At 44.9% G+C, this 27,001-nt stretch overlaps 1 protein-coding gene and 1 non-coding gene across 11 annotated transcripts in view; one reads left to right on the forward strand and one right to left on the reverse strand.

The window, feature by feature from the left end:
- Positions 1–23,804, reverse strand: part of ARHGEF37 (Rho guanine nucleotide exchange factor 37) — a 50,659-nt gene extending 26,855 nt beyond the window's left edge. The window contains exons 1-5 of one of the 10 annotated variants that reach the window (XM_054513967.2): positions 23,230–23,575; positions 11,360–11,418; positions 10,711–10,817; positions 7,593–7,789; positions 6,252–6,375 (exon numbers count right to left, since the gene is read on the reverse strand). In XM_054513967.2, coding sequence (XP_054369942.1) covers positions 6,252–6,375; positions 7,593–7,789; positions 10,711–10,747 — 358 coding nt within the window. In that variant the 5' untranslated portion in view covers positions 10,748–10,817; positions 11,360–11,418; positions 23,230–23,575. Of the gene's footprint in view, positions 1–4,636; positions 4,996–6,251; positions 6,376–7,592; positions 7,790–10,710; positions 10,818–11,359; positions 11,419–22,959; positions 23,201–23,229; positions 23,576–23,684 lie in introns of those variants that run through there. The other 9 variants (XM_054513982.2, XM_045903063.3, XM_054513977.2 and 6 more) reach the window with 9 other exon arrangements.
- On the forward strand, positions 512–621 carry LOC123836623 (U6 spliceosomal RNA). The gene has a single exon (XR_006789010.1). It is a non-coding gene; the product is annotated as a U6 spliceosomal RNA (small nuclear RNA).
- Positions 23,805–27,001: the final 3,197 nt, after the last annotated feature.

A 27,001-nucleotide genomic window follows, 5' to 3' on the forward strand; every position in this document is an offset into this window, starting at 1 on the left:
CTCTTCTACGCTCTGTGAACAAAACAAAAGCCCCTGCCTGATGGAGCTTACGTTCTCGTGGTGAAGCCAGACAATAAGTAAATACATTACATATGTCAGAATGTGATGATACCAAGAATCAAAACAAAGCATTAGAAAGTAGAAGATCTATGTAAGGAAGGCCTCCATGAAGATGTGCATGTTTATCAGAGACCAGAAGTACCTGGCCCTGGGCATGCAGAGTGGAGGCAGCACTCCAGGCCAATGGAAGGAAAATGCAAAGGGCTTTAAGCCTGAGGCAGGAGCGCACTTGGCATAAGGGCAACAGCAGGAAGGCAAGAATAGCCAGAGCAGAGTAAACAAGAGCACAAAGCAGAGAAAATAAAGAAGAAACTGCAGACAGATCACACAGGGCCTCAAAGTAGGTAGGTAAGATGGAGTAGTGTTTGGATTTTATTCTAATGGTGTCAGGAAGCAACCAGAGGGGTTTGGGCAGGGATGATCTGCTTTCTGTTTTAAATCGATCACTCTAGTGCTCAATTTCAGCAGCACATATACGAAAGTTAGAATAATATGGAGAAGATTAGTGTGATCCCCTCACAAGAATAATAGGTAAAAATCTGTGAAGCATTCCAAATTTTTATTTTTTATTTATTTTTTAAAGATTTCATTTATTTATCTGACAGAGAAAGAGAGAGCACACAATCAGAGGGAGCTGCAGAGACAGAGGGAGAAGCAGGCTCCCCACTGAGCAGGGAGCCTGATGTGGGGACTTGATCCCAGGACCCTGGGATCATGACCTGAGCCAAAGGCAGATGCTTAACCAACTGAGCCACCCAGGCGCCCCACATTCCATATTTTTAAATCAGAAATTTATAAGATTGGTTACCTGCAGCAGGTGGATGGGATAGGGTGGAAAGAATGAGGGAATGGGATAGGGTAGTAGGGATGAGAAGTGAGCATGGATTGGATGGACTGGAATTGTAGGTATCAGTATGAGCTCATGTTTTTAAATATATAAATACAGAGATAGATAGATAGATATAGAAAGAAATGTAGATAAGTGTATAGGCATACATTAGTGTGTGTGTGTGTGTGTGTGTATTTCCCAGCTCTATTACCTGAGAGGGCCTAGGAACAATGACATCCCAGGGACAAAGAGCACACCTACAGCCTAGAGCTTGGTGTCTAAATACCATTCCCCCCAAACAGGAACCAGGGCTCCTAGGAGAAATGGTTGATTCCAAGGATGGGGCAGGGAAATACAAGATGAGCCAGGAACATCCTGTGGTGTCAGAAAATAAGAATGTGCTCAAAAATTGTTGGAGGCATACCAAAAGGACACAGGAACCAACTTGAAGGAGTTCTCAATGGCCAACACTGGTACAATTTGAACAAGAAAATAAATAATGATAGTACTGGATTCTGACTCATGGAATAAAGTAAATGTTCAAGAGTCCATAGTGTCATAAATAAATAATTGAACAAATGAATGGGCATGAAGGCACAGTTCTTGCTTATAGAAAAATTGCAATTAATGACGGTAGAAGGGGGCGCCTGGGTGGCTCAGTTGGTTGAGCGACTGCCTTCGGCTCAGGTCATGATCCTGGAGTCCCGGGGTCGAGTCCCGCATCAGGCTACCTGCTCAGCAGGGAGTCTGCTTCTCCCTCTCCTGCTCCCCCCTCTTGTGCTCTTTCTCTCTCTCACTCTCTCTCTCAAATAAATAAATAAAATCTTAAAAAAAAAATAAATAAAGGTAGAAGGAATAAGTGAAATTGAAATTACCATGAGAATACCAGTAATAATTATTGCGGGCAAGAACCACTGATGGATGCTAAAACTAATGGGTAAAAGTTTGAGATGAATTACGACATTTGCATAATATCAAAGTTTTTCTCCATAAGCTATTTATTAATAACAAGTGGGAAAAATAGTAACTTTATAGTGGAAAAACACAGAAGATATTACCTTCTATCAACCATGTTATCAAAATTAACATTATTCTAAGTAATAACATATAGCAACATCACGTGCCCCTGTTCTGAGGCACTAAGAAGGACAGGACAGTGGCTATATTGCCAAAAATGTACAATGTCAATTTAAGAATGAAAATAATTTTAATTTTATAGATATATAAAATGTTTATAAAATATGCCCTTTTATAATTTATAAAATATAGATCGTACATAAACTTTTATAAAATCTATAAAATCATTTTAATTTTAGTAACTTCAAACTTCAAACTGAGGGATATACTACAAACCTGGCTCAGACTCTTCAGAAGTGTTATGGTCACAAAAGACAGACAGACTAAAGAAGCCAAGAGAACATGCAATAAAATGAACTGTGGTAACCTAGATTGGATCCTGGGCCAGAAAAAAGACATTTGTAGGAAAGCAGGCAAAATGTGAATAAGGTCTTTAGAGTTAATAGTGTTGCAATAATGTTAATTTCCTGGTATCAACAATTGTACGATGGATATCTGAGATGTTAAAGTTAGGGCAAGCTAGATCAAGGGTTATATAGGACCTCTGTACTATTTTTGCCACTTTCCTATAAATCTAAAATTACTTTAAGATTAAGAAAGTTTAAAAAGAACTTTGAAGACATTATGCTAAGTGAGAGCCAAACACAAGAGGACAAATATTGTATGATTCCACTTCTATGAGTTTACCGAGAGTGGGACTATATGAGAGTTCCCTGTACATTCTACTGACTGTCTGTAATCCTAAAAGCACTCTAAAAAGCAAAGTCTATTAATTAAAAAAAAAAAAAAGATCTATACTATGTTGAGACTAAACTAGGGGTCAAAAGTGGTTACAGGAATGGCTGTTAGAACACTACCTCAACTATCCATAAGAGTCTTTGGTTGTCCATCCAGGGGGAAGTGGTGAGGGTAAAGAGAAATGTGTTAGCCATTCCAAAGGGGGTGGGGAGCTGTGGACCACAGGACACCCAGCAGACCCTACTGCCTCCTGAAGCTACAGGCTGGCCTCTGACTTGGACCAGACCCCGTCGGACACATGGGATGGTGCGCAGCCCAGTGTGGTCCAGCTTGCAGCTACCCAGTACTTCTTTTCCTCTTGCCTTATGGTCACAGACCAGGCTAAACAAGTCACAGTAGTGGAAAAGTTACTCTCGGCATCAAAAGAATACCTGTAGCTGGGAGGAATCAGAAAGATGAGAAAGAGAGTCAAGCTGATCAAGAGTTAGGGCTCTTGACTCTGCCTGGTCAAGCTGTGTGACCTTGAGGAAATAAATTACTGAACTTTTCTGAGCCTCCGGTTTTTCTTTAGTAAGATAGAGACAGTAATAATAGTAATCAACAAGTCACAGCACTGTGAGAATGAAAGAGCTAGTCCGTGTTACTCAGAGTCGCGGCTGGCACGTTTCAAAGAGGCAGAAACTGAGGCTCAGAGACACGAAGGAACTGGTGGGTGGCAGAGCCTTGCCAGTCAGACTCCAAACCATTAGACCCGCACCGCCCAGATGCAGTAGTCACCAGCTACACGTGGCCTTTGGGCACTTGAAATATGAGAATCTAGACTGTGATGTGCTGTCAGTATAAAGGACGCTGGATTTCCAAGACTTAGTACAAAAAAAGAAGTAAAATATCTCATGAATAATTTTTATATTGATTACATGTTGAAATATTAGTTTGGACATATTGGGATAAATCAAATATATCATTAAAATTAATTTCACCTGCTTCTTTAATTTTCTAAATGGAGCTATTCAAAAATTTTCAATGAAATGTGTGGCTCGAATTACATTTCTATTGGACTGCACCATGGTACCTTCTGGTGAGACAACCCGGGGTCGATACGCCTGTGAATGTCAGAGTTGTGTTGGACTCATTCGAAAGGACAAGGGACCTAAGTCACCTGGGAGGAAAAAAAGCCTGTTAAAGACAGCCATGCCTAGGGGCGCCTGGGTGGCTCAGTCGGTTAAGCATCTACCTTCGGCTCAAGTCATGATCCCAGGGTCCCGGGATGGAGCCCCGCGTCTGGTTCCCTGCTCAGCGGCAAGCCTGCTTCTCCCTTTCCCACTCCCCCTACTTGTGTTCCCTCTCTCGCTGTGTCTCTCTGTCAAATAAAAATAAAACATCTTAAAAAAAAAAAAAAAAGACAGCCATGCCTGAGGTCCAAAAATCTTTTAAAATGCTGGAGCTACAGGATTGGGAGAAGGGCTTTCCTTGCATAGGAAGGCATGGGGGCCGGATCAGGAATACAGAGCTGGCAGAAGCCAGGGCAGTCTTGACCCAGCACACAGGGTACCAAAGAGAAGAGCCATGTGGATTCTTTGTGCCTCTTTTTGGCTAACCACAAGGGGCAGAGGATGAGGAGGCTATTTTCTGTAGACTCTATGAAGGTCAGGAAATAGGACTGCCAAATTAGAGGCGAAAAAATATACAACTGAATTTTAGTTAAACAATGAATACATTTTTAGTATAAGTATGTCCCAAATGTTGCATGGGACATACTGATACTAAAAAAGTATTCATTGACAGGGGCGCCTGCGTGGCTCAGTCAGTTAAGCATCTGCCTTCGGCTCAGGTCATGATCCCAGGGTCCTGGGATGGAGCCCCGCATCGGGCTCCACACTCAGTGATGAGTCTGCTTCTCCCCTTGAGAATTCTTGTTAATTTTGTGTTCACCTGACTTGTATAGGCAACAGTGACTCATCCACATTGCTGTTTCAATAAGGAACTCTATTTTCAAGGGAATAATAAACACGTAACACACAGGCTCTACTCCATGGAAGCTGTTCAGTCCACAACTGACAGCACTGGCTACGGGGACCGACGGCCGAGCTCAGATCCTGGCTCTGCCACCAGCTGGGTGACCTTGGCAGGTCACGTCTCCGCTCTGTGCCTCCGTGTCCTCACCTGTAAAATGAGGTAACAGCATCTACCTTTCAGGGTTGTTGTGAGGATGAAATGAGTTAATACATGGACATCAGAACAGTGCTAAGCATTTAGCAAACACTCAGAAAGTGGGCTGTCTAAAAAATATCTGTCCTTGCTATTTTTAATCCCCATCATCATTCATGTCTCAGAAAGGGTAGACTGGTGATGTAAAGGCCAGGGAACTTAGGTGGGCCCTGTGCGGGGTGCCCTCCCCTCCTCCTCCCCTTCTCTACTCGGCACCCCTACACCTTACCTGCCTGACTCCACTCAAAAAGTGCTCGCTTCGGCAGCACATATACTGACTCCACTCAAAAACCCTGACCCTGAGGTTCTGTCAAGTGACCCAGGGCAACAAGTGAGAAGAGACTGAGGGACACAGGTGTGAGGTTTATACCCACACGTCCCTCCTCCTTTATGCTCCAGAGGGTCCTCCTGACCATTCCAGAATGAGGACACTCCCACCATCGCTCACTGGGGTGACAGTAAGGCCCCTGCGGGTCTCATGCTTCCGTGCTTGCCATTCCCTCACAACCCACTGTCCACAACAGCCAAAGAGGTCATCAAAAACATAAATGGTACCATATCGCTCTCCTGCTCAAAACAGTCCAATAGTTTCTCCCCACATTCTGAATAAAATCTGAACTCCTTACCATGGTCTAGAAAGCCCTACATGATCTGGTCCTTCTCCACCTCTTCCATCTTATCTCCTAACACAATCCCCTCACAAACTCCCCTGGAGTGACACTAGACTTCTTTCTGTCTGTCCTTCAAACATTCTAGGTTTATCCCTGCCTCAGGGCCTTTGCATAGCCATTCTCTCTGCTCTCCCTCCACATCCCATAGCTGTCTCCTTCCTAATATTCAGGTCTCAGTTCAAATGTCCCCTTCTTAGGAGGACTACTCTCATGCCCAAAGGTTACTACATTTGTTTCTTTCTTCAAATTCTAAATTATTACCTAAATTCTCGTTTATCTGTTTATTGTCTGTCTCTCTAACTTGTCAAGCCTTAAGAATGAGAACTTGGACTCACTTGATGCTGTGACCCCAGCACACAGCATAATGACTGGCAACGCTCAGTACATAACTAAGCTTAGTAAATAACTAAAGGCTCAGCAGGGTCACTGACCAGTTAGTCCCTCCTTGTCTCTGGGCCCCGGTCTCCTCTTCTGTAAAGCGATGGGATGGGCCTGGATATTATTTGAGGGTCCTACCGGCTCTGACATGCTGTGTTTCAGGGATTCCCCAAAACAAACTCCCATTGAGCTGCATTTCCCTGGAACTCTGGGGACAGTGCAGCAATGCCCACATGCTGAGGACAATTCCATGGGAATCCAGGGCTGACCATGGCCTTGTCTTTGCTCACCAATCAAGTGCACTTGTTCCTCCTTCCTGGATGCTGTCTCTTGCAGATCATGAAGAAATCTGCTGTTCACCTCGATGACATCATCGATGTTTGAGAACAGGACATCCAGATCTCCCTGGGGCAGCTAGAAGGAACAAAGAAACCATAGGAGTCTCTGGGAGTTGAGAAGAGTGACTTTATTTGCAGGCTTTGGAGATCAGTCCAGAACATTCACACCTTCAGGGTCCTATTACTCCTGGGCAGATTGCCCCAGTGGAATGTTTGCAAGGCTTTGAAAAACCTTATAACTTAGGTATAAATTAGGTGTTCTCATTACTCTACAAGAAGAGAGGAAGAGACGGAGGGCTCAGCATGGAATGAAAGCTGAACTGGGGTTTTAGCCTAGATCTGCTGGCAGCCATCATGTTTCTTGCCTCAGTTTCCCTGTCTGTCATATTAGGGTGGAAAGCTGGACTTCCTTCCAGCTATGACATACTTGGCACCCACCACCATTACCTTGAGATGTATTCTGAACTCCAGCTACTATAAACTGGCAATACCACTGCAGGACATCTATATATGTGCATGTGTGTATACAGGAGATTGTGTGTGTGTGTGTGTGTGTGTGTGTGTGACTATCCTGGATGCACAATCAAGTAGGAAAACCTAACTGTAGAAAAATCTCTAGAGTACGCTCTTATTTTTGTTAGAATAAATAACAATCTGTAGTTGTTTGTTTAATGCCTATAGAGAAAAATCCTAATTTCTGGAGGGTAAAATATGAGAGGACATTCACCTTCCACATTTCCTACTTGAGTATTCCCTTCATTCATTCAAGAAACGCTAATTGAAGTCTCTGATTTATGAGTCCAGAACTGGGGTTATATTGAACTAAACAGTCTTTGCCCTAATGGAGCTTACATGCTAAGGGATACTTTACATTTTATAGAGAGAGCCTGTATTATTTTTGAAATGAGGAGAAAAAAAAAGATGTAAAAACCCATCATAGTGATAACTTCTTCCTGTTGCCATCTCCTAAATGAGACAACTAGAATATAGGTCAGTTTAAGCAATCTGTTCTAAATTTGATAAAGGGCTACTTTATCCATTAGCTCACTTAATTCTCTGAGGTGACTATTCCTCTCTCCATTTACCAGATGAATACGCTAAGGCACCGATGTGTTAAAGGCCTTGCTGAAGGCTGCATGGCCAATAAATGGAACTACCCTGGCTTATATACAGGTGACTTCCAACCACCACACCTTCCCCTCTATCAAGCCTGCCCCTGGAAGAGATGTGGGGTCTCAGAAGCCAGGACCCACGTCTGCCCCTATTACGGGAAGCTATGTGCAGCCCCAATACCTGCTGCAGGGAGCTCCTGATGTCGGAGGCACAGAGGCGGAGCATGTGCAGGTAGGAAAGCTCAGTGTCAATGAGCTCCCTGACAGCCAGCCTCTGATGCAGCAACAGTCTCTCCCCAGAGACCCGGCCTTCTCCGTCGGGACTCCCTGTCCTGGAGGATGGCTCATCAGTCCCAGGTTCAGCCATATCAGCAGGTTCTAGGAAAGGCAAACACATCCCAACTCACTTCCGGGAGATCTACTGGAATACGCTGTCTCTAATCCAAAGACAACTACTCATCAAGCAGCCTAAAAACATCTCTAGCTTGCACACTGCAAAATGAACTGTGTATTAGCATCTGTGGGCAGTATCTGAACAATCTTAAAAGGTAAAACACAGGGCGCCTGGGTGGCTCAGACGGTTGGGCGTCTGCCTTCGGCTCAGGTCATGATCCCAGGGTCCTGGGATCGAGTCCCGCATCGGGCTCCCTGCTCCTTGGGAGCCTGCTTCTCCCTCTGCTTCTCTCTCTCTCTCTGTCTCTCATGAATAAATAAATAAAATCTTTAAAAAAAAAAAGTTAAAAGGTAGAACACGGCTCATAATTGTTGACATTTTCCAGGATTCAGATAATGTGCTTGCCTAGCTTTTCTTCTATTTTTCCCCCAGCTCTTGACCCAGATTTATTTGGTTCAGCCAAGTCTCTCCCACCCTCTCTCCCAGGGGTTCCCTTCTCTCTACCCCCACTACCCCACTCAGGCCTCACGACCCATCCCCTGGGCTCTTTCCACAGCCTCCAGGAGCACCTTTCCAAGTCTAAAGCCCTCTCCCTCTTGTTGCCACCCATGCCCATGCATCCTGGAGGTGCTTCCAGCTTAAACTTCCTGAAATAAAGGTTTTTTTTAGATTTTATTTATTTTATTTGACAGAGAGATAGAGAGAGAGCACAGATAGGCAGAGCGGCAGGCAGAGGGAGGGGGAGAAGTAGGCTGTCTGCTGAGCAGGGAGCCCGATGTGGGGCTCGGCCCCAGGACCTTGGGATCATGACCTGAGCCGAAGGCAGACACTCAACCGACTGAGACACCCAGGCGCCCCCTGAGATAAAGCTTTTGACCTTGGCATTCCATGCTGTGAGGCTTGAACGGCTCCCTGCTTTTCTGTGGTCCGGCTCCAAGCTCATTTTCCCTTCACAGACCATCTTCCAGCCAAAGAGAGCTACATGTTTTCCTCCAGGCCTGCATGGTCATTTCCTGCCTCTGTGCTTTTGCACCTGCTGGGCCCCCTCCCATGTCTCTACCCTTGGACATTCATCTTCCCTTCCTTTTCCTGATACTCCCAGCCAGATGGACTTCCCGTCCCTGAAACTCCCACAACCCCTTTATCTCTAGGCTTAAAAGTACAAGTGACAGTACTGTGGACAACATGGCCTGAAAACCCTCCCTGCTACAAAACATCCTAGACATGCTGGATCAGGTATAACCAACTTCCTCTTCATAGCCCAGCAGGGCTTGCAAGAGAGGAAAGGAAATAGCAGGGTCCCCAAACAGAGAGAACTGGAAAGCAGAGCAGGAGCAGCTGAGCGGACGTGGCTGGGGCCCGGAGCAGAGGGGTGGGCAGGGAAAAGGGCATCGCCAAGTTCAGGCAACCAGGGACTTGGGCGCAGGTGTTCAGGCAGGAACAGGAGATAAGCTTCTTTAGATAACTGGGGCCCCCAAAGACTCCAATGAAATGGTGAATCAAAAAAAATGTCCCCCACTCACACAGAAGATGAAGTCCTCTTGGCTTGGGTCCTACATGAGGACAAAAAGTCCCCTCTGAAAATTCATAAAAACAGGCTGGCCCTCACTGGGTTTTAGGTTCAAATTGATACTACACATGTGGCCCAGGTAACCCAAAGCTGAGAAATCAACAAGAACAGTCCTGGACTAATGCTACTCTGCATGCTCATAGAAATAAAATGTCTCCAGCAGCTAACCCTGTGTCCTGAAGATGAGTTTGCAATCCAAAATTACAAGAACTCCACAGCAATGAGCAGGATTAGACCCCAAGAACATCAGAGTCAAACTATCAGGTAAAAACTAAAATAAGCAGGGGAAAAAACCCCATATTATAAAAAAAATAAAGACCTGTATGATTTTGATTTTTTAAAGCACCAAGCAGAACATATAGAAACTAAAAATTAAGCCCTTGAAATTAAACACTGAATAGGCAGATTAAACAGATATCTAGAAAAGAGAAATAGCAAAAGGGCATACAGATCTGAAGAAATTATCCAGACTGCTAAACAGAGAGAAACGCATGGAAAATATGAAAGAGAGTTTAAGGGATCTGGATTCTGAAATAAGAAGGTTCATGCATCAAATCTGAATTCTAGAAGGCAAGAATAAAGAAACTGAGGAGAGGCAATATTCAAAGAGATAAGAGTAAGAATTGTCCAGAATTTATAAAAAATATGCATTCTTAGATCCAGGAAGTACAAGTCCTTAGCAGGATAAGTTTTTAAAAAATCCACACCTAGACGCATTGAGGAGAAACTGCCGAACCTTGAAGGCCTAGAGAATTTAACTTTGTATGTTCCTCTTCTCAGGAAACTATGGGAGAATGTGCTCCACCAAAATAAAGAAATAGGAAAGAGGAAGACATAGGGTACAGGGGACTGGTGATTTAATGTGAGAGGGGCCAAGGAAATCCCCAGACAGGGGAAGGAAAATCCTAGGATTGACCGTTGGCTACAGGCAGATGGCAAGCAGTCTACAGTATTTCAGAAGGTGCTAGAACGTCTTGAGAACAGATTTATTGAATTGGTAAAGAATATGGTTCATCTTTAGGGATAATCACACAGATCATACATACAAAACTAAGAGACAAACCATCGAACAAACACAAAACAATTGTTAAAAAAATTGTGTAGAAAAAATACAAGTAATTGTATGTTACTGCCTGGTTCAGTTATAAATACGATTTACATACATTATAATGCAAGTGATCTAAACAGTATTATGTATAACTATACTGGGAGAATAGGGTAATGGGAGGGGCATATATGTGTTGTAGAGGGGGAGTAAAAAACCCACTAAATTCTCATCTTCCGCAGCAGAAGGTCAAACAATACCTAAACCAAAAGCTCAACAAACAATGGTACCTGCATGCTCTTTAAAGACATGGAGGGACGGCTGCATGGTGCTGTCGGCTGAGCCTCCAACTCTGGTTAAAACAGAATGCCTTGTGTTCTCTCCAACTAAACTCCAGCTGATACAGGTATGGACAGGTAATTGACAAAGGAAGAAATTTAAATGGCTAATACACAAATGAAAAGATGCTCAGTTCACTAATAACTAGGCAAATGTGAATAAGTAAAACCACAGTGGGGGCACCTGGGTGGCTCACTTGGTTAAGAGTCAGACTCTTGGTTTCGGCTCAAGTTGTGATCTCAGGATCAAGGGATCAAGCCCAGCATTGGGCTCCACGCTCAGCATGGAGTCTGCTCAGGACTCTCTCTCCTCTCTCTGCCCCTCTACCCTGCATTCGCACGTGCTCTCTCTCTCAAATAAATAAATCTTTTAAAAAAATCTTTCAAAAACAAAAAAACCACAGTGAGATACCATTTCATGCCCATCAAATTGACAAAATATAAAAATGTTGCTGAGACTGTAATGAACAGGAAGTCTCATGTACGGATATGGTAATGTAACTTGTTGCAACCACTCCAAAGAGCAATTTGGCAATAACTAGAAAAGTTAAAAATGCTCACAGTGTCAAGCCAATCAGTTCTACTCCTAGATATATCCTACCTTTAAGAAACGTCACCGATACATGAGGAATGGAGACAAGAATGTTCACTGCAGCACTGCTGATAACGACAGGAAATTATAAACAAGTTAGATGTCCATAACAGGAGAGTGGGTTATTAACTTGTAATATATCCATACCATGGAATTCTCAACAACAGTGAAAATGAACAAACTACGAAATCATGTATCAACATGGGTAGCCTGACAAACACTGTAAAGAAAAAAAAGGGAAGTTCCAGAAAGGTAGATAGAGTAGAATACTATTTTCTTAAACTCAAAATATGTAAAACAGGGGCGCCTGGGTGGCTCAGATGGTTAAGCGTCTGCCTTCGGCTCAGGTCATGATCCCAGGTCCAGGAATCGAGCCCCGCATCAGGCTCCCTGCTCAGTGGGGAGCCTGCTTCTCCCTCTCCCTCTGCCTCTCTCCCTGCTCATGCTCTCTCTCTCTATCTCTGTGTCTCAAATGAATAAATAAAATCTTTAAAAAAATAAAAAATAAATAAAACGTAAAACAATACTAGATAGTGTTTAGAGATATATACATATGGAGCACCAGTATTAAAAATTTTGTGGACATGATTAACAATAAATTCAGGATGGTAGCACCCTCTGGAAAGGGAAGCAGAGAAATGGAATTGAGGACATATCAAAAGGGATTTAATGGCATCTGAAGATGTTTTGTTTTGTTTTGAGTTACATTTTTAATTTTGAGATAGAGATTCACATGCAGTTATAATAAATAATACACTGGTTCCATGTACCCTTTACCCAATTTCCTCAATGGTAACATCTTGCAAAACTCTAACACAATCTCACAAGCCAGGATACTGGCACTGATACAAGCAAGATAGGGATCATTTCCATCACAAGGATCCCTCATGTTGCCTTTTCACCCACTTCCCTCCATCCCCACCCCATCCTTAACCCCTGGCCACCAGGAATCTGTTCTCCATTTCTATAATCTGGTCATTTCAAGAACGTATGTGAACGGAATCATTACAGTGTGTAACCTTTTGAGGACTGACTTTATTCAATCAGCATAATGCCCTGGAGATTCCTGTAAATTGTTGCATGTATCAATAGTTCCTTCCTTTTTATTACTGAATATAGGAGAGGTTTTATTTGCTTAAAAATAATGAAGCACATCGGGCAAAAATGTTAAAATTAAACAAAGATAGGCGGTAAGAACGTGATATTTGTTTCATTGTTCTTTGTTCTTTTCTGGATGGGTAAAGTATTTCCTAATATTTAAAGCGGCACACATCCCATTCAAACGTGGACTTGGTTATTTAGGGTAATTTAGGACCAGCCCTCAGATTCCTGGCCAGACACTAAGCGCTTAGAGATAAGATGAGCACCCATTCACCTGGTTCCTTCACTATTCCTCACAATACCGATGATACTTGCATATATAAATGGTCCTTTGGGAGGGACTAGTAGCAGCAGAAGTTTCTGTCCTGGGCCATAAGCACTGTGGATCAGATGATCTGTAAACTGAGTGGGGAGAGCAAAGGGCCTAGAAAGATCCCGGAATGCATCTGTCTAGTGCACTGCTCTATTCCAGCTCTCGAACACTGTGGCCTGCTGACCTGTCCCTGGCCTGAGTCGCTGACACTCACCACCCTGTGCATAGGTTCTCTAGAAAGATCCCAATAGGCTTTCAGGAGAGCTACTCGGAACCGTTGCTAAATAAACAAAAAGCATACTTTATAGAGAACTGCTAAATATTTAAAATAGCATTAATTTGTCCTTAGGTTAATTGCAAGCTAGACCTCCAAGCAGGCCCAGCAAAACCTCTCTGTAATAGCATTTTGTTATCTTATAGTCTGTATAATGGAAAGAAACACACTTTTATTTCTTTTCTTTTTTTTTTTTTTTTTTTTTAAGATTTTATTTATTTATTTGAGACAGAGAGAATGAGAGGGAGGAGGGCCAGAGGGAGAAGCAGACTCCCCGCCGAGCAGGGAGCCCGATGCGGGACTCGATCCCGGGACCCCAGGATCACGACCTGAGCCGAAGGCAGTTGCTTAACCGACTGAGCCACCCAGGCGCCCTCTTTTTTTTTTTTTTTTAAAGATTTTATTTATTTATTCATGAGAGACAGAGAGAGAGAGGCAGAGGGAGAAGCAGGCTCCCAAGGAGCAGGGAGCCCGATGCGGGACTTGATCCCAGGACCCTGGGACCATGACCTGAGCTGAAGGCAGACGCTTAACCATCTGAGCCACCCAGGCGCCCCACACTTTTATTTCTTTAAAAATACTATACATTAGGGACACCTGGGTGGCTCAGTCGGTTAAGCGTCCGCCTTCAGCTCAGGTCATGATCCCAGGGTCCTGGGATCGAGTCCCGCATCGGGCTCCCTGCTCCGCGGGGAACCTGCTTCTCCCTCTGCCTCTGCCTCTCTCTCTCTCTCTCTCTCATGAATAAATAAATAAAATCTTTAAAAAAAAATACTATACATTATTTGGCAATGAAGAGGACTGAAGTACTATGTGCTCCAACGTGGATGAATCTTGAAAACATTATGCTAGGTCAAAGCAGTCAGTCACATAGGACCACATATTTTATGATTTGATTTACAAGAAACGTCCAGAAGAGGCAAATCTGTAGAAAAGAAGATCACTGGGATCCTAGGCTGAAGGGATAGGGTATGGAGCGTGGGGGCTACTGGGTATGGGTTTCCTTTGGGGGTGACGAAAATGTTCTAAATTTATTGTGGTGATGCCTGCACAACTTAGTGAATATACTAAAACCACTGATGTGCCCACTTTGAGCAGGTGAAATATATGATATGAATTACAGCTCAATAAAGCCATTAACCAAGAAAATATTATATAGCATTAGCTGCTGGCAAGGATGCAGGAGAAACGAGATCGCTCATACATTACTGGTGCGAACGCAGAGTGGTACAGCCGCTCCGGAAAACAGTTTGTCAGTTTCTTTAAAAAAGAAACATACACTTACCAGCAATCATACTCCAGGGCATCTATTCTAGAGAAAGAAAACTTATGTCCATACGAAAACCTGTCCACAAATGCTCATAGAAGCTTTATTTGTAATAGCCAAACTGGAAACAAGCAAATGTTGTTTTAATAGGTGAATTTAACAGGCGAATGCTTTAGGGGCACTGACTGGCTTAGTCAGTAGAGCATATGACTCTTAACCTCAGGGTCATGAGTTCAAGCCCCATGTTAGGTGTGGAGCCTACTTAAAAAAAAAAAAATTAAAAACAGGCGAATGTTAAAAAAAACCAAAACAACTGGTAGATTCAATACAACTGAATACCCAGAAAGAACAGGGAATGAACTATTGATAAACTGCAATAACCTGGATGGCTCTTGAGGGTATTATACTCCCTGAAAAAAAAACTAATCTCAAAAGGTCACACACTGTGATTCCATTTATGTCATGTACAAAATTACAGAGACAGGGAACAGATTAGTGGTCACCTGGTTAGGGGTGAGGGTGAAGGGCAGGTCGGTGGGACTATAAAGAAAGAACACCAGGGAGGGACGCCTGGGTGGCTCAGTCGTTAAGCATCTGCCTTCAGCTCAGGTTGTGATCTCGGGGTCCTGGGATTGAGCCCTGCATCAAGCTCCCTGCTCCGTGAGAAGCATGCTTCTCCCTCTCCCACACCCCCTGCTTGTGTTCCCTCTCTTGCTGTGTCTCTCTCTGTCAAATAAATAAATAAAATCTTTAAAAAACAAAAGAAAGAAAGAAAGAACACCAGGGAGAACTTTGTGGTCATGAAATAGTCCTGTGTCTTTTTTTTTTTTTTTTTTTTAAAGATTTTATTTATCTGAGAGAGAGCAAGAGAGAGTGGAGGGCTAAACTGATTTTAGTTCTAAATTTCCTATCATGGGGACGCCTGGGTGCCTCAGTCAGTTAAGTGTCTGCCTTCAGCTTAGGTCATGATCCCAGGGTCCTGGGATCGAGTCCCGCATCGGGCTCCCTGCTCAGCGGGGAGCCTGCTTCTTCCTCTGCTTGCCACTCCCCCTGCCTGTGCTCTCTCTGACAAATAAATAAAATTTTTAAAATAAATAAATAAATTGCCCATCATGGGACATGAAAGAGATCCCAGGACTGCACATGACTGGACTACAAGGAAAGCCACGTTTCCCAAGCTTGTCCTCTGAGACAAGCCTCCTTATCAGGCCAGACCAGGAAATGGAACAGGGACACCCATCCTGCTCTCCCAGGCTTTTGAGCCGTACTTGTCCAGAGAGAGCTGCAAAGATAGTGGATAAGTTAAGCTATGTAATATTTTGTTTAACTTTTTATTTTGAAATACTTCCAGACAGGTATAAGACTTATAGACTTATTCAACAGGAAGTATCAAGGACAGTACCAGAATTTCTGTGCACCCTTTACCAGGGTCCTCCGATGGTTCCCTATTATTTAAATATAGCACAATAACAAAACCAGGAAATTGGCATTGGTATACGTTTCGTGAATGATTGCTTTATGCCATTTTATCACATGTTAGATTTGTGTAATCACCACCTCAATTAAGACACAAAACTAGGGGCACCTGGGTGGCTCAGTTGGTTAAGCGTCCAGCTCTTGATTTTGGCTCAGGTCATGATCTCAGGGTGGTAGAATCAAGCCTTGCGGTAGGGAGTCTGCTTGGGATTCTCTTCCTTCCCTCTCCCTCTGCCCCCCTCTCAAATAAAAACAAAGGAATCTTAAAAAAAAAAAAAAAAGAAGAAGAAGAAGAAGAAGAAGAAAAGAAAATCAAAGGGAGGAAACGCCTATAGAAAGAAGAGTGGCCACACTGGGGTCCTGCCTGATGTGCCTGGTTTATAAAGACATATACAATAGTCAAGGAGAAGGGTCCTGTACAAAGAGCTTCCAAAACTCTCAAAACCCAGAAGGATCTGAGATTGACAAAATTATAAGAATAACTTCCAAAGCTCTGCCCCGACTATGATTGCCATGTGTATTTTAAGATTGATGTTCAGAAAAAGTAAGAAACAGGCACACTCTTTGATGGCTTTGCTTTCCTCTTCTTAGCCCTACACAGGGACTTCAAGAGGCATTGTGAAGTCTTGGACCCCACACCCCAGAGCCAGAACACCTGATTTCAAATTCTCATTCTGCAATCAATTGGCTGGCTTTCCTGGGATGGGATAATTATTAACCTTCTTTACAGGGTGGTTATAAAATTTTATAAGATAATCCATGTAAAATATCTAACAGAGTACTTGGTACAAGATACGTTCTCAGTAATTGTAGCAGTTGCTTTTGTTACTACTACTATTAAACTGTAAAGGATAGCATTACCATGGATCCAATGGATCAAGAAATTGTCTAAGGACACTTGGCTAATCATATTCAAGCAGATGGTGAGAACAGCTGATCATGATGATAATAGTAAGTAATAGGAATGACACACCAGAGCCTGACTCAGAATGCAGCTAACACCAAAGAAATGGAGCTAAGGATTGAGCCCTGATGACATTACTCAGTCCAGCCATGATGGAGACTGACTGTCTTTGGATTTTTTAGAGCGGGGGGAGAGGGAGAGAGAGACTCTTTTTTTTTTTTTTTTTAAGATTTTATTTATTTTGACAGAGAGAGAGACACAGCGAGAAAGGGAACACAAGCAAGGGGAGTGGGAGATGGCGAAGCAGGCTTCCCGCTGAGCAGGGAGCCCGACGCGGGGCTCGATCCCAGGACCCTGGGATCATGACCTGAGCCGAAGGCAGATGCTTAACGACTTGGCCACCCAAGCGCCCTGGAGAGAGAGACTCTTAAGCTGACTCTGACACAGGGCTCAATCTCACAACCCTGTGATCACGACCTGAGCCAAAATCAAGAGTCAGACACTTAACCAACTGAGCCACCCAGGTGTCCCTGCCTTTGGATTTTTTTAGGAGCCAATACATTTTCTTTCCCCACCCCTCTTTGGCCTTAGCCATTCTGAGCTGGGTTACTGCCATTTGAGTAAAACAGATAGCCCCTCAGCCTTTAGAAAGGGAAAGAGACATCACTGGGAGCCAGCATAGGTTAGCAAAAACCAAAAACAGAGTAACAAGTCGTACCAGACTATCCTCATTCCCTTACTGAAAGGCAGCTAGGCCAGTAGATCAAAAGAATGCTGTATGCTAGTGTAACTGGCTCAGCAAGGTGCTGATGTCTTTCTAAGGAGTCTCTCTAAGGAGCAAGACTTGGGTGATGGAGGCAGAGAGCTAGGGGTGGGGGTGGAGGGGACCACAGGACAGTAATATGAACTAAAAACTGATAAAACTAGGGACGCCTGGGTGGCTCAGTCTGCCTTTGGCTCAGGTCATGATCCCAGTGTCTTGGGATTGAGCCCCGCATTGGGCTCTCTGCTCAGCAGGGAGTCTGCTTCTCCTTTCCCCTGCTCTTGAGCGCTCTCTCTCTCTCCCTCTCGAATAAATAAATAAAATCTTTTAAAAAAACTGATAAAACTACACTATTCAAAGAATGTTGATCAGGGTCAACCTCTGGGATCTGCCCAGTTTGATTAAGGATATCCATCAGTTTTCTTTCAGTGCTTTCCATCTCCAAGACCACCTGAGTCTAAACCTCTACCACCTGTCTCCTAGACTAATGTAAGAGAGTCCTGATTGGATGCACAGCAACAGAATGGAATGGTGTTTCAAAAACATGAAACTGACTGCTTTCCTTCTCTGCTTGAAACCCAGACAAGTTTTCTCTGATTCCCATTCCCCTTCCAAATAAGCACTCCTTTCCCCCAGTAATTATTTTTCTTATCCTATTTGTTTTACTGGTTCATTCAATAAAGGGTAAGCTCCACAAGGGAAAGGATCATGTCTATATTTTTTTAAAGATTTTATCTATTTGTCAGAGAGAGCTCACACAAGCAGGGGGAGCTGCAGGCAGAGGGAGAAGCAGACTCCCTGCTGAGCGAGGAGCCCGATGCGGGACTCAATCCCAGGACCCTGGGATCATGACCTGAGCCGAAGCCAGACGCTTAACCGACTGAGCCACCGAGGTGTCCCTATGGATCATGTCTACTTTATTCACCAACACATTACCTAGTGTCTATTTAGATCAAGCACATGGTAGGTGCTCAATTAATTGAATGAATGGCATGGATAAACACTGGCAGATCAAATTGCCAATGACACTATAACAAGTGGAGGTGGACTAATATAATCATACACAACTCTTAAGAGCCACCAGAAAGTTTAAGATCAGGGGAGTGACAGCAACTCCCCTTGAATTTTATATAAGTGGAATTATAGAGTATGTACTCTTTTTGGTCTGGCTTCTTCTCCTCTTTCTTTTCAGCAAAAGTATTTTGAGACCTATCAATGTTGTAGTAGTTCATTACTTTTTAATGCTGAGCAGTATTCAATTGCAGGGACATAGCACAGTTTGTTTACCTATGCACTGGATAAACAATTGGTTGTTTTCTACTTCTCTAATTCAATAAAGCCAGACGTAGGGATGAAATGTCTGGATCACATGACAGGTGTATACTCAACTTTTTAAGAAGATGTCAAACTTTTAAAAAGTGGTTGTACCATTTTACATTTCCACCAACAGTGCATACAAGTTCTAGTTCTTCCACATCCTTATCAACGCTTGCTATAGTCAGTCTTTTTAATTTTAGCCGTCCTCATAGGTAGGAAGTGACATCTCAATGTGGTTTTGATGTGCATTTCCCAATTATCTTGAGCATCTTTTCAAGTGCTTACTTGCACCCATATGTTTTCCCTGGACATCATGGTTTGTTCAAATTACAAAAGAGGCTCTTACTCATTACATAATTTAGACAAACTATAAGGAATTTATAAGGAGTATATAGTCCCCCACTACCAATCCCCACCCCCAACACCCACACAGGTAACCAAAGGTGCATAAGAATCACTGGGAACACTTGTCAGGCATGCAAATTCTTGCCTCCACACTTGAAGATTCTGATTCAGGTGGTCAGGGATGGAGCATATTTCCACAAGCCCCAAGGTGATTCTTTTTTTAAGATCTTATTTATTTATTTATTTATTTATTTGACAGAGAGAGAGAGAAAGAAAGCAAGCATAAGCAGGGGGGAGCAGCAGAGGGAAGGGAGAAGCAGACTCCCCACTGAGCAGGGAGCCCCATATGGGACTCGATCCCAGGATGCTGGGATCAGGACCTGAGCCGAAGGCAGACGCTTAACCGACCAAGCCACCCAGGCACCCCTGTTACTAGGTGATTCTGATGCAAGTAGTCTGCAGATAATTTCTTGGGAAATTCTGCTTTTAATCTCATCCTAGTAAGAAATGTTGAAGGAATGAAGGCAGCGAGTCTGGAGGGAGAAACATGAAAGGGGTCCATGGGCTGCATTCAAATAAGGAAGAGCCTTGGCCTAAGAGAGTATGTTTGCTCTATGTCATGCTATGGAGCAACAAATGTTTAGAATCTAAAGGTCAAATTAGAGAAAACTTTTTAGGAGTACCTGGCTGGCTCAGTTGGTAGAGCATGTGACACTTAATCTTGGGGTCCTGAGTTCAAGCCCCAATGATGGGTATAGAGCTTACTTTAAAAAAACAAAACAGGGGCACCTGTGTCGCTCAGTTGGTTGGGCATCTGCCTTCGGCTCAGGTCATGATCTCAGGGTCCTGGGATCAAGCCCCATATTGGGTGCTCTGCTCAGCGGAGTCTGCTTCTCCCTCACACTCTCCCTCTGTGCTCTCTCTTTCTCAAATAAATAAAATATTTAAAAAAATCCAAAAATAAATAAATAAACAAAACAGGGATGCCTGGGTGGCTCAGTTAAGTGACTGACTCTTGATGTTAGCTCAGGTCTGATCTCAGGATCGTGAGTTCAAGCCCATGTTGAGCTCCCCATTGGGCGTGGGGCCTACTTAAAAAAACAAACAAACAGGGCGCCTGGGTGGCTCAGTCGTTTAAGCGACTGCCTTCAGCTCAGGTCATGATCCTGGAGTCCCAGGATCGAGTCCCGCATCGGGCTCCCTGCTCAGCGGGGAGTCTGCTTCTCCCTCTGACCCTCCTCCCTCTCGTGCTCTCTGTCTCTCATTCTCTCTCTCGCAAATAAATAAATAAAATCTTTAAACAAACAAACAAACAAACAAAAAAACCAACAAAAAAACCACAACTTTCTAACAGAGTTAATGTGAAACAAAATCAGGCCACAGAGCCAGGAAAGGGAAGGAACTTGCCAAAGTCACTGAGCTTGCAGAAAGAGGACTTCTCTGGGTTGAGAAATGACTGGGTCAAGGGGAGGCAAAGAGGGGGCAAGAGACATCACACACATACACATTCTCTGTTTCTGAGGAAAACCTCCTTTATAAACACCTGGAGAGGAATGTAACCCACCAGACAGGTAAAGTGTGTCTTAACCCAAATTAAATAGCAGCTATTTGCCCTAAGCCATATTTCCCTGACTCTATTTGCAAAGCCTAAAATGGCAGAGAAAGGAGACAGCACAGTATTTTGTTTTTTGGTTTTTTTAAAAGATTTTATTTATTTATTTGACAGAGAGAGAGAGAACACAAGTAGGCAGAGTGGCAGACAGAGGGAGAGGGAGAAGCAGGCTCTCCGCTGAGCAGGGAGCCGGACGTGGGGCTCGATCCCAAGACCCCAGGATCATGACCTGAGCCGAAGGCAACCGCTTAACTGACTGAGCCATGCAGGCGCCCTGACAACACAGTATTTTGTAAGAGCAGTTCTTTTTATAGGCAAGTAGACCTGCCCAGGCCCTCTCCTCACAATTTTGGATCAGCAGATTTTAAAACTCTTAAGCCTGGGGCGCCTGGGTGGCTCAGTCAGTTAAGCGTCTGCCTTGGGCTCGGGTTGTGGTACCGGGGTCCTGGGATCCAGTGAGGGCTCCACGCTCAGTGGGAAGTCTGCTTCTCCCTCTCCCTCTGCCCCTCCCCGCTTTGTGCGCTCGCTCGCGCGCGCTCTCTCTCTCTCTATACATAAATCAAATAAATAAATAAAATCTTAAAGAAAAAAAAAACCTCCTAAGCTTGTCAATAAACAAGCAATAGGCTTTGGACAATCAAGCTCAACAAATGCCATTTTGCTTCAGTTATAGCACTCACACACACACACCCCCATTGGTTAAATAAAAAGCCATTTATTTGACCTAGAACACAATCAACCAAGGCTCTGTTTACCACGACAAGCTGCTGATCCAAGAGGGATGAGAGCCAACTGCTAGCAACTCCTGTACCCTGGCAGAAAGTCAGCTGAGCCCCCATCACCTGGCAAGACTGGGTGTTGCCCAGGTCCCCACATACGCCCTCCTCTTTCCCCTCATTTAAAAACAAGCTATACAAGTGCTGGTTCTGTTCAAAAGAGGCAAGCAAGGCCCAATAAACAGTCCTTGTTAGAATGTTTGGTCGCTTCTGCTGTCAGCATTTCACCTTAGGCCAAATACTGATGTGGTGCACTGTTGCACTTTTATTTAGATGATCATCACCAACATCTGTGCTGTCGTTTGTAAGTCATTATAGGGCTCACTTTATAGTTTCATGTTTGTAATTTTTAAAATTTTGTGTTTTATTTCAGAGACAGACCAATTTTTTCCGGGTCATCATCTTTCCTAACTGGCACAGCTATGAGCCACTGGGTTCTGAGTGCCAGCACGTTCACTGAGCACTCCCTACGTGCCAGACACTGGGCTCGGCATTCATTCCCAAGTCTGACAATAACCTGAAGGATGGGAGCGCCTGGGTGGCTCAGTCGTTAAGTGTCTGCCTTAGGCTCAGGTCATGATCCCGGGGTCCTGGGATCCGGCTCTCTGCTCCGCGGGAAGCCTGCTTCTCCCTCTCCCGCTCCCCCTGCTTATGTTCCCTCTCTCACTGTGCCTCTCTCTGTCAAATAAATAAGATCTTTAAAAAAAAAAAACAAAAACAAACCTGAAGGATGAAGCAGATAATCTTATTTCTATTTTACAGCTTAAACCGGGCCTTGGACTGAAATGAATACTACACTATATAAATGAACTAACTTGAATTTAAATAAAATCTTGAAAGGAAAAAAACACAAAAAACTGGGCCTTGGAGAGGTTAAACGATGTGTCCAAGATCACACAGCTAGAGGGGTCAGGACACTGTCTGGACTGACAGCCGGTACTTCCCGCCTGCCTCCCTTTAAAAGAGCCCGAGGGCCAGCCTTCCGTCATTTCTTACAGCAGAATGCTTCATGGCAAATCTGAAACCGTGCAAGGCTATGTGTGAACCCCTCTGTGGGGAGGGTCCCAGATTTCTAAGGGGTCCAGGATCCCAAGAAGGTGAAGCCCGTGGGCAGGATGCTGTTTCTCCATTCCCCTCCAAGTTCGGGGCGCTCACTGTGCAGGGAGCACTGTGGCCCCGGGGGAGCCCGACAGTCAGGCTTCTGGTCCCCAGCTTTGACACTACTTTGCCCGGGGTCCTTGGCCAAGGCGGCTCAACATAGGGACTGCAAATTTCCTTTCTCTTTTCCCCTGGCCCGTGGTCATAATTATATGTTCCTTGGCAAGGATTCTTTAATATTGTTTTATTTTCCCATTGTTTTAACCTATGGGTTCTTATTAGAAGTCACCCCAAATCCTACACCGAAGCGGGCAGGGATAAACAAACCGACGCAAGAAGTAAGTTTTTTCTAGACCACCTTACCTCTCTGGGCCTTAGCTCCCCACCTGGATCAGGTTGCTCGCACTTCCGTCAGGCCCAGGGCACAAAGCTCGACCGCGCCACCTGGGACCGGGGCGTCGCGGCCCCGCGCCCGCCCCCTCCCCGCTCGGCCCGCGAGCGGCGGCGGCTCACCCGCGCCCCTCGGCGCCCTCCCTGCCCGTCGACCCCGCCCCCATGGCCGCGCGGAGCTCGGGCGCCGGGGACCCGCCGCCGCGGCGGGAAGGGCGCCCCGCTCGCCGACACGCGCCGCACCTGGGCCTCCGCGCCGCGGGTCCCGCCGAAGGCGCGGGCGGGCGCGACTCTGCCCGCGCTGCGTGCGTGCGTGCGTGTGGCGCGAAGGGGCGGCCCGCTCGCGCGCCTTTGTCGATGGTCTGCGGCCCGGTTGTTTTCGCTCGCTGCTCCCGGGACCCGGCCCGGCCCGGCCCGCGGTGGCCCTGGCCCGCCGCCAGCGCCGAGAGCGGCGGCGGCTCCGAGCGCCGCGCCGCCGCGGAGGGCGGGGCGCCCACGCGTGCCTTCTCGTTCAGCCCCCTCTCGCCCGGACTCGGCACCCCCAAAACACCGGCCGGCGCTTAGGCCACCCGGGGGGAATGTGGACCTCTGGGTCACTGAAATCTGTATATCCGTGACCCTGCTCGAAGCACCAGATTTTAGGGCGGGACCTCGATTTCATTCCCAGGGCCCGCTGCCTAGGACTTCTGGGTTCTTACCCAGCTCTCCCATGAGCGCAGTCTTTGCCAAATCCGCCAGTCTCCCTGCACCCCCGGCTCCTGTCCTGGGACACAAAGTATTCGTCCACTCTCTCCCTGCTGTGAAATGGGACCATGTTCTAGGCCCTGAGTCCCACGCAGACAAGGTCCCCGCCCTCTTGGGGGGAGGGGGAGGGTGGTCAGACATTGAACATTGACATGGAAAAGTGAAAATTGCTATGAAAAAGTTTCGTATCAGGGAAGGCAAACCTTGTTTGTGGGGTGAGGAATCGACTAGATTAACTTTCCCAGATCTTCTTGGTTCTAATTCTTATTCTTGTTATTAGGGCTTAATATTTATTATTATTAGTGATAGCAATAGTAATATTGCTTCCTAAGTGCCAGGCGCTATACTAAACATTTTACTTGTGTTTTCTCATTTATCTCATTCACAACTTCTCTATAAAATAGGCATGCTTCTTAGCATTACTGTTACTATTATCCTCATTTTAGAAAAACTGAGGCCAGAAAAATGAAAGTAACTTGCTCACTGTTAAGTAGCTACTAAGCGACAGGACCAGTATTCAAATTCAGACGGTTGGAGGCCTCTGTCTCCTCCGTTGCTTAACCACTAGTCTACACCCATAAAAACATGAAGACCAGGGGCACCTGGGTGGCTCAGTCTGTTAAGCCTCTGCCTTTGGGTCAAGTCATGATCTCAGGGTCCTGGGATCAAGCCCCCCCTCCAGCTCCCTGCTTGGAGTGGGGAGTCTGCTTCTCCCTCTGCCCCTCCCTACCGCTTGTGATCTCTCATGTGTGTGCTCTCTCTCTCATAAATAAAAAAAAAATCTTTTTAAAAAACCCCCCAAAACCAAGAAACATAAAGACCAAAATGGGGCTGTGTCTTGAATGTGATGGATGAAAACAATAGAACGGGAGAGGGGTGGTTTAGTCTGTAGGCAAGAAAAGCAAAGGAAGTTGAGAGCATTCTGATCCATGGAACAGACTTCATGTGTATGACCTGAGAAGTCACTAGCATTGGGAAATCTAGAAGGCCCACATTGCAACATGTAAGGAAGAACTTCTCTAACAGAACATTTCAAAAGTGGCATCAGTGCCTGGAGAGAGCGAGCACCTTACCACTAAAGGTCAACATTCAAAATATAACACTGCAGGGCGCCTGGCTGGCTCTGTTGGAAGAGCATGTGACTCTTGACCTTGGGGCTGTGAGTTTGAGCCCCACGCTGGGTGTAGAGATTACCAAAAAATAAATAAATTTTAAAACAACAAAACCCCAAATATAACATTGCATGTCAACTATACAATAATAATAACAAAAAAAATTTTTTTTAAGTCCGCATTCAAGGGATGCCTGGGTGGCTCAGTGGGTTAAGCAACTTGCTCAGCGGGGAGCCTGCTTACCCCTGTGCCTGCTCCTCCCCCAGCTTGTGCTCCCTCTCTCACTCTGACAAATAAATAAATAAATAATCTTAATTTTTTTTTTTTTTAAGTCAGCATTCAAGCAGAGAGGCTTATCAGGAATGCTTCAAAGAGGGATGCCAGAGGTGTGTGGTAGACCCTCATCAAATGAACACATGAGGGCGCCTGGGTGGCTCAGTTGGTTAAGCATCCGCCTTCAGCTCGGGTCATGATCTCAGGGTCCCGCAGCAGCTCCCTGCTCAGCAGGGAGTCTGCTTCTCCTCCTGCCGCCCCCAACTCATGCTCACAGTCACGCTCTCTCTCTCAAATAAATAAATAAATAAAATCTTAAAAAAAAAAAAAAGGGATACTTCAAAGAAGAGTCCCATGAAAGATTGGTTTAAGGATCTCTAGGTTTCTTTCCCATTCTGTAGGAATTCTAAAGGGAAATGGAATCCTAGAGTGGCTAAGTGACCTATCCAAAGCCCCCTAGGGAGTGAAGACCTGACCCCAAAGCAAGGCTGATTCTAAATGGACTTCCTGTTTGTGGGAAGGATCTTGAGTGTTCAGCACCTCAGTTCTGCTCCTGTAAGGGGTGTGTGTGTGTTGGGGGTGGGGTGTGACCAGTCTTTTCTTGGGAGTATGGAATCATCTGCTCTGCCTGTTTCACTTTACATTACTAATGTGTGCCCTTCTTCCTTGCTCGTGTTGAGTATTCTGTGATTTCAGACACAAGTGCCAACACTCCCAGGGCAATTGCTGTATTACTGGGGTTCCACACCCCCAAGAAGTATTTATTTGGTAACTTAAGGAAAAGGAGACAAGCTGGCTAGCATTTTCACTTGAAACATGTTTCTTAGATTCTGTTTGAGAACTCTGGGTTATCTGGAATTAAATTCCTAAAGTACTAACACTAGTGCCCCATCTCTTATCCTAGTCACAAATACTTTGATGGGTAGCAATCTAATGGCCAACTTCAGAAAAGTCATTCTTTTCTAACTGGAAACCTCTAACAAAGGAAACCAATTATTTGGGGGGGGGATTGGTTTCTAGAACATTTACGAAGAAATGGACATCACCTTGCCCCCAGTGACACAACTCAGAGATAGAGTTCCTCTTCACTTCTACCCTCCACAGAGTGATCAAGTTTTAAATTTCTTTTTTGAAAAGAAAATACATTTACCTGGTTCAGAATCCTAAAGTATACTGTGAGGTCTACAGCTTATCGATCTTTGGGCTCCTCTCAGTGCCTGGCGTCTTGCCTTGTATACAGTAGGTGCTGAATAAGTTTTTATTGACTGGGTGGATGAATGAATGTGAATTAAGAAGTTGTGAGAGACAGGGGCACCTGGGTGGCTCAGTCGTTAAGCGTCTGCCTTCGGCTCAGGTCATGGTCCCAGGGTCCTGGGATCGAGCCCCGCATCAGGCTCCTTGCTCGGCGGGAAGCCTGCTTCTCCCTCTCCCACTCCCCCTGCTTGTGTGCCCTCTCTCGCTGTGCCTCTCTCTGTGTCAAATAAATAAATAAAATCTTTAAAAAAAAAAAAAAGAAGTTGTGAGAGACAGAGGAAGAAGTTGGCTTAGGATGGGACAGCAGACATTGTGCCTGAGATGCATGGACTTCAAGGGAGCCCAGATAGAACTCCCAGGCCAATTGCAAATTTGACCATGACTTTATCCAAAGATCTGCACTAAAAGCAGTGACATCAGGGGCACCTGACTGGCTCTGTCGGAAGAGCTTGCAACTCTTGATCTTCGGGGTTGTGAGTTCGAGCTCCATCTTGGGTATAGAGATTATGTCAATAAATAAAAACTGAAAACAAAAAATCTTAAAAAAATAAAAAAGCAGCAGCATCAGACTCTTGAGTTAAGCATTACTTAAAGACTGTGTGCCCCCCCCCCCGACAAAAAAAAGATTATGT

Source organism: Mirounga angustirostris, unplaced genomic scaffold, assembly GCF_029215605.1.
Source record: "Mirounga angustirostris isolate CCGP_5_RB_7025 unplaced genomic scaffold, mMirAng1.0.hap1 SCAF_7, whole genome shotgun sequence".
Classification (NCBI taxonomy): Eukaryota; Metazoa; Chordata; class Mammalia; order Carnivora; family Phocidae; genus Mirounga; species Mirounga angustirostris.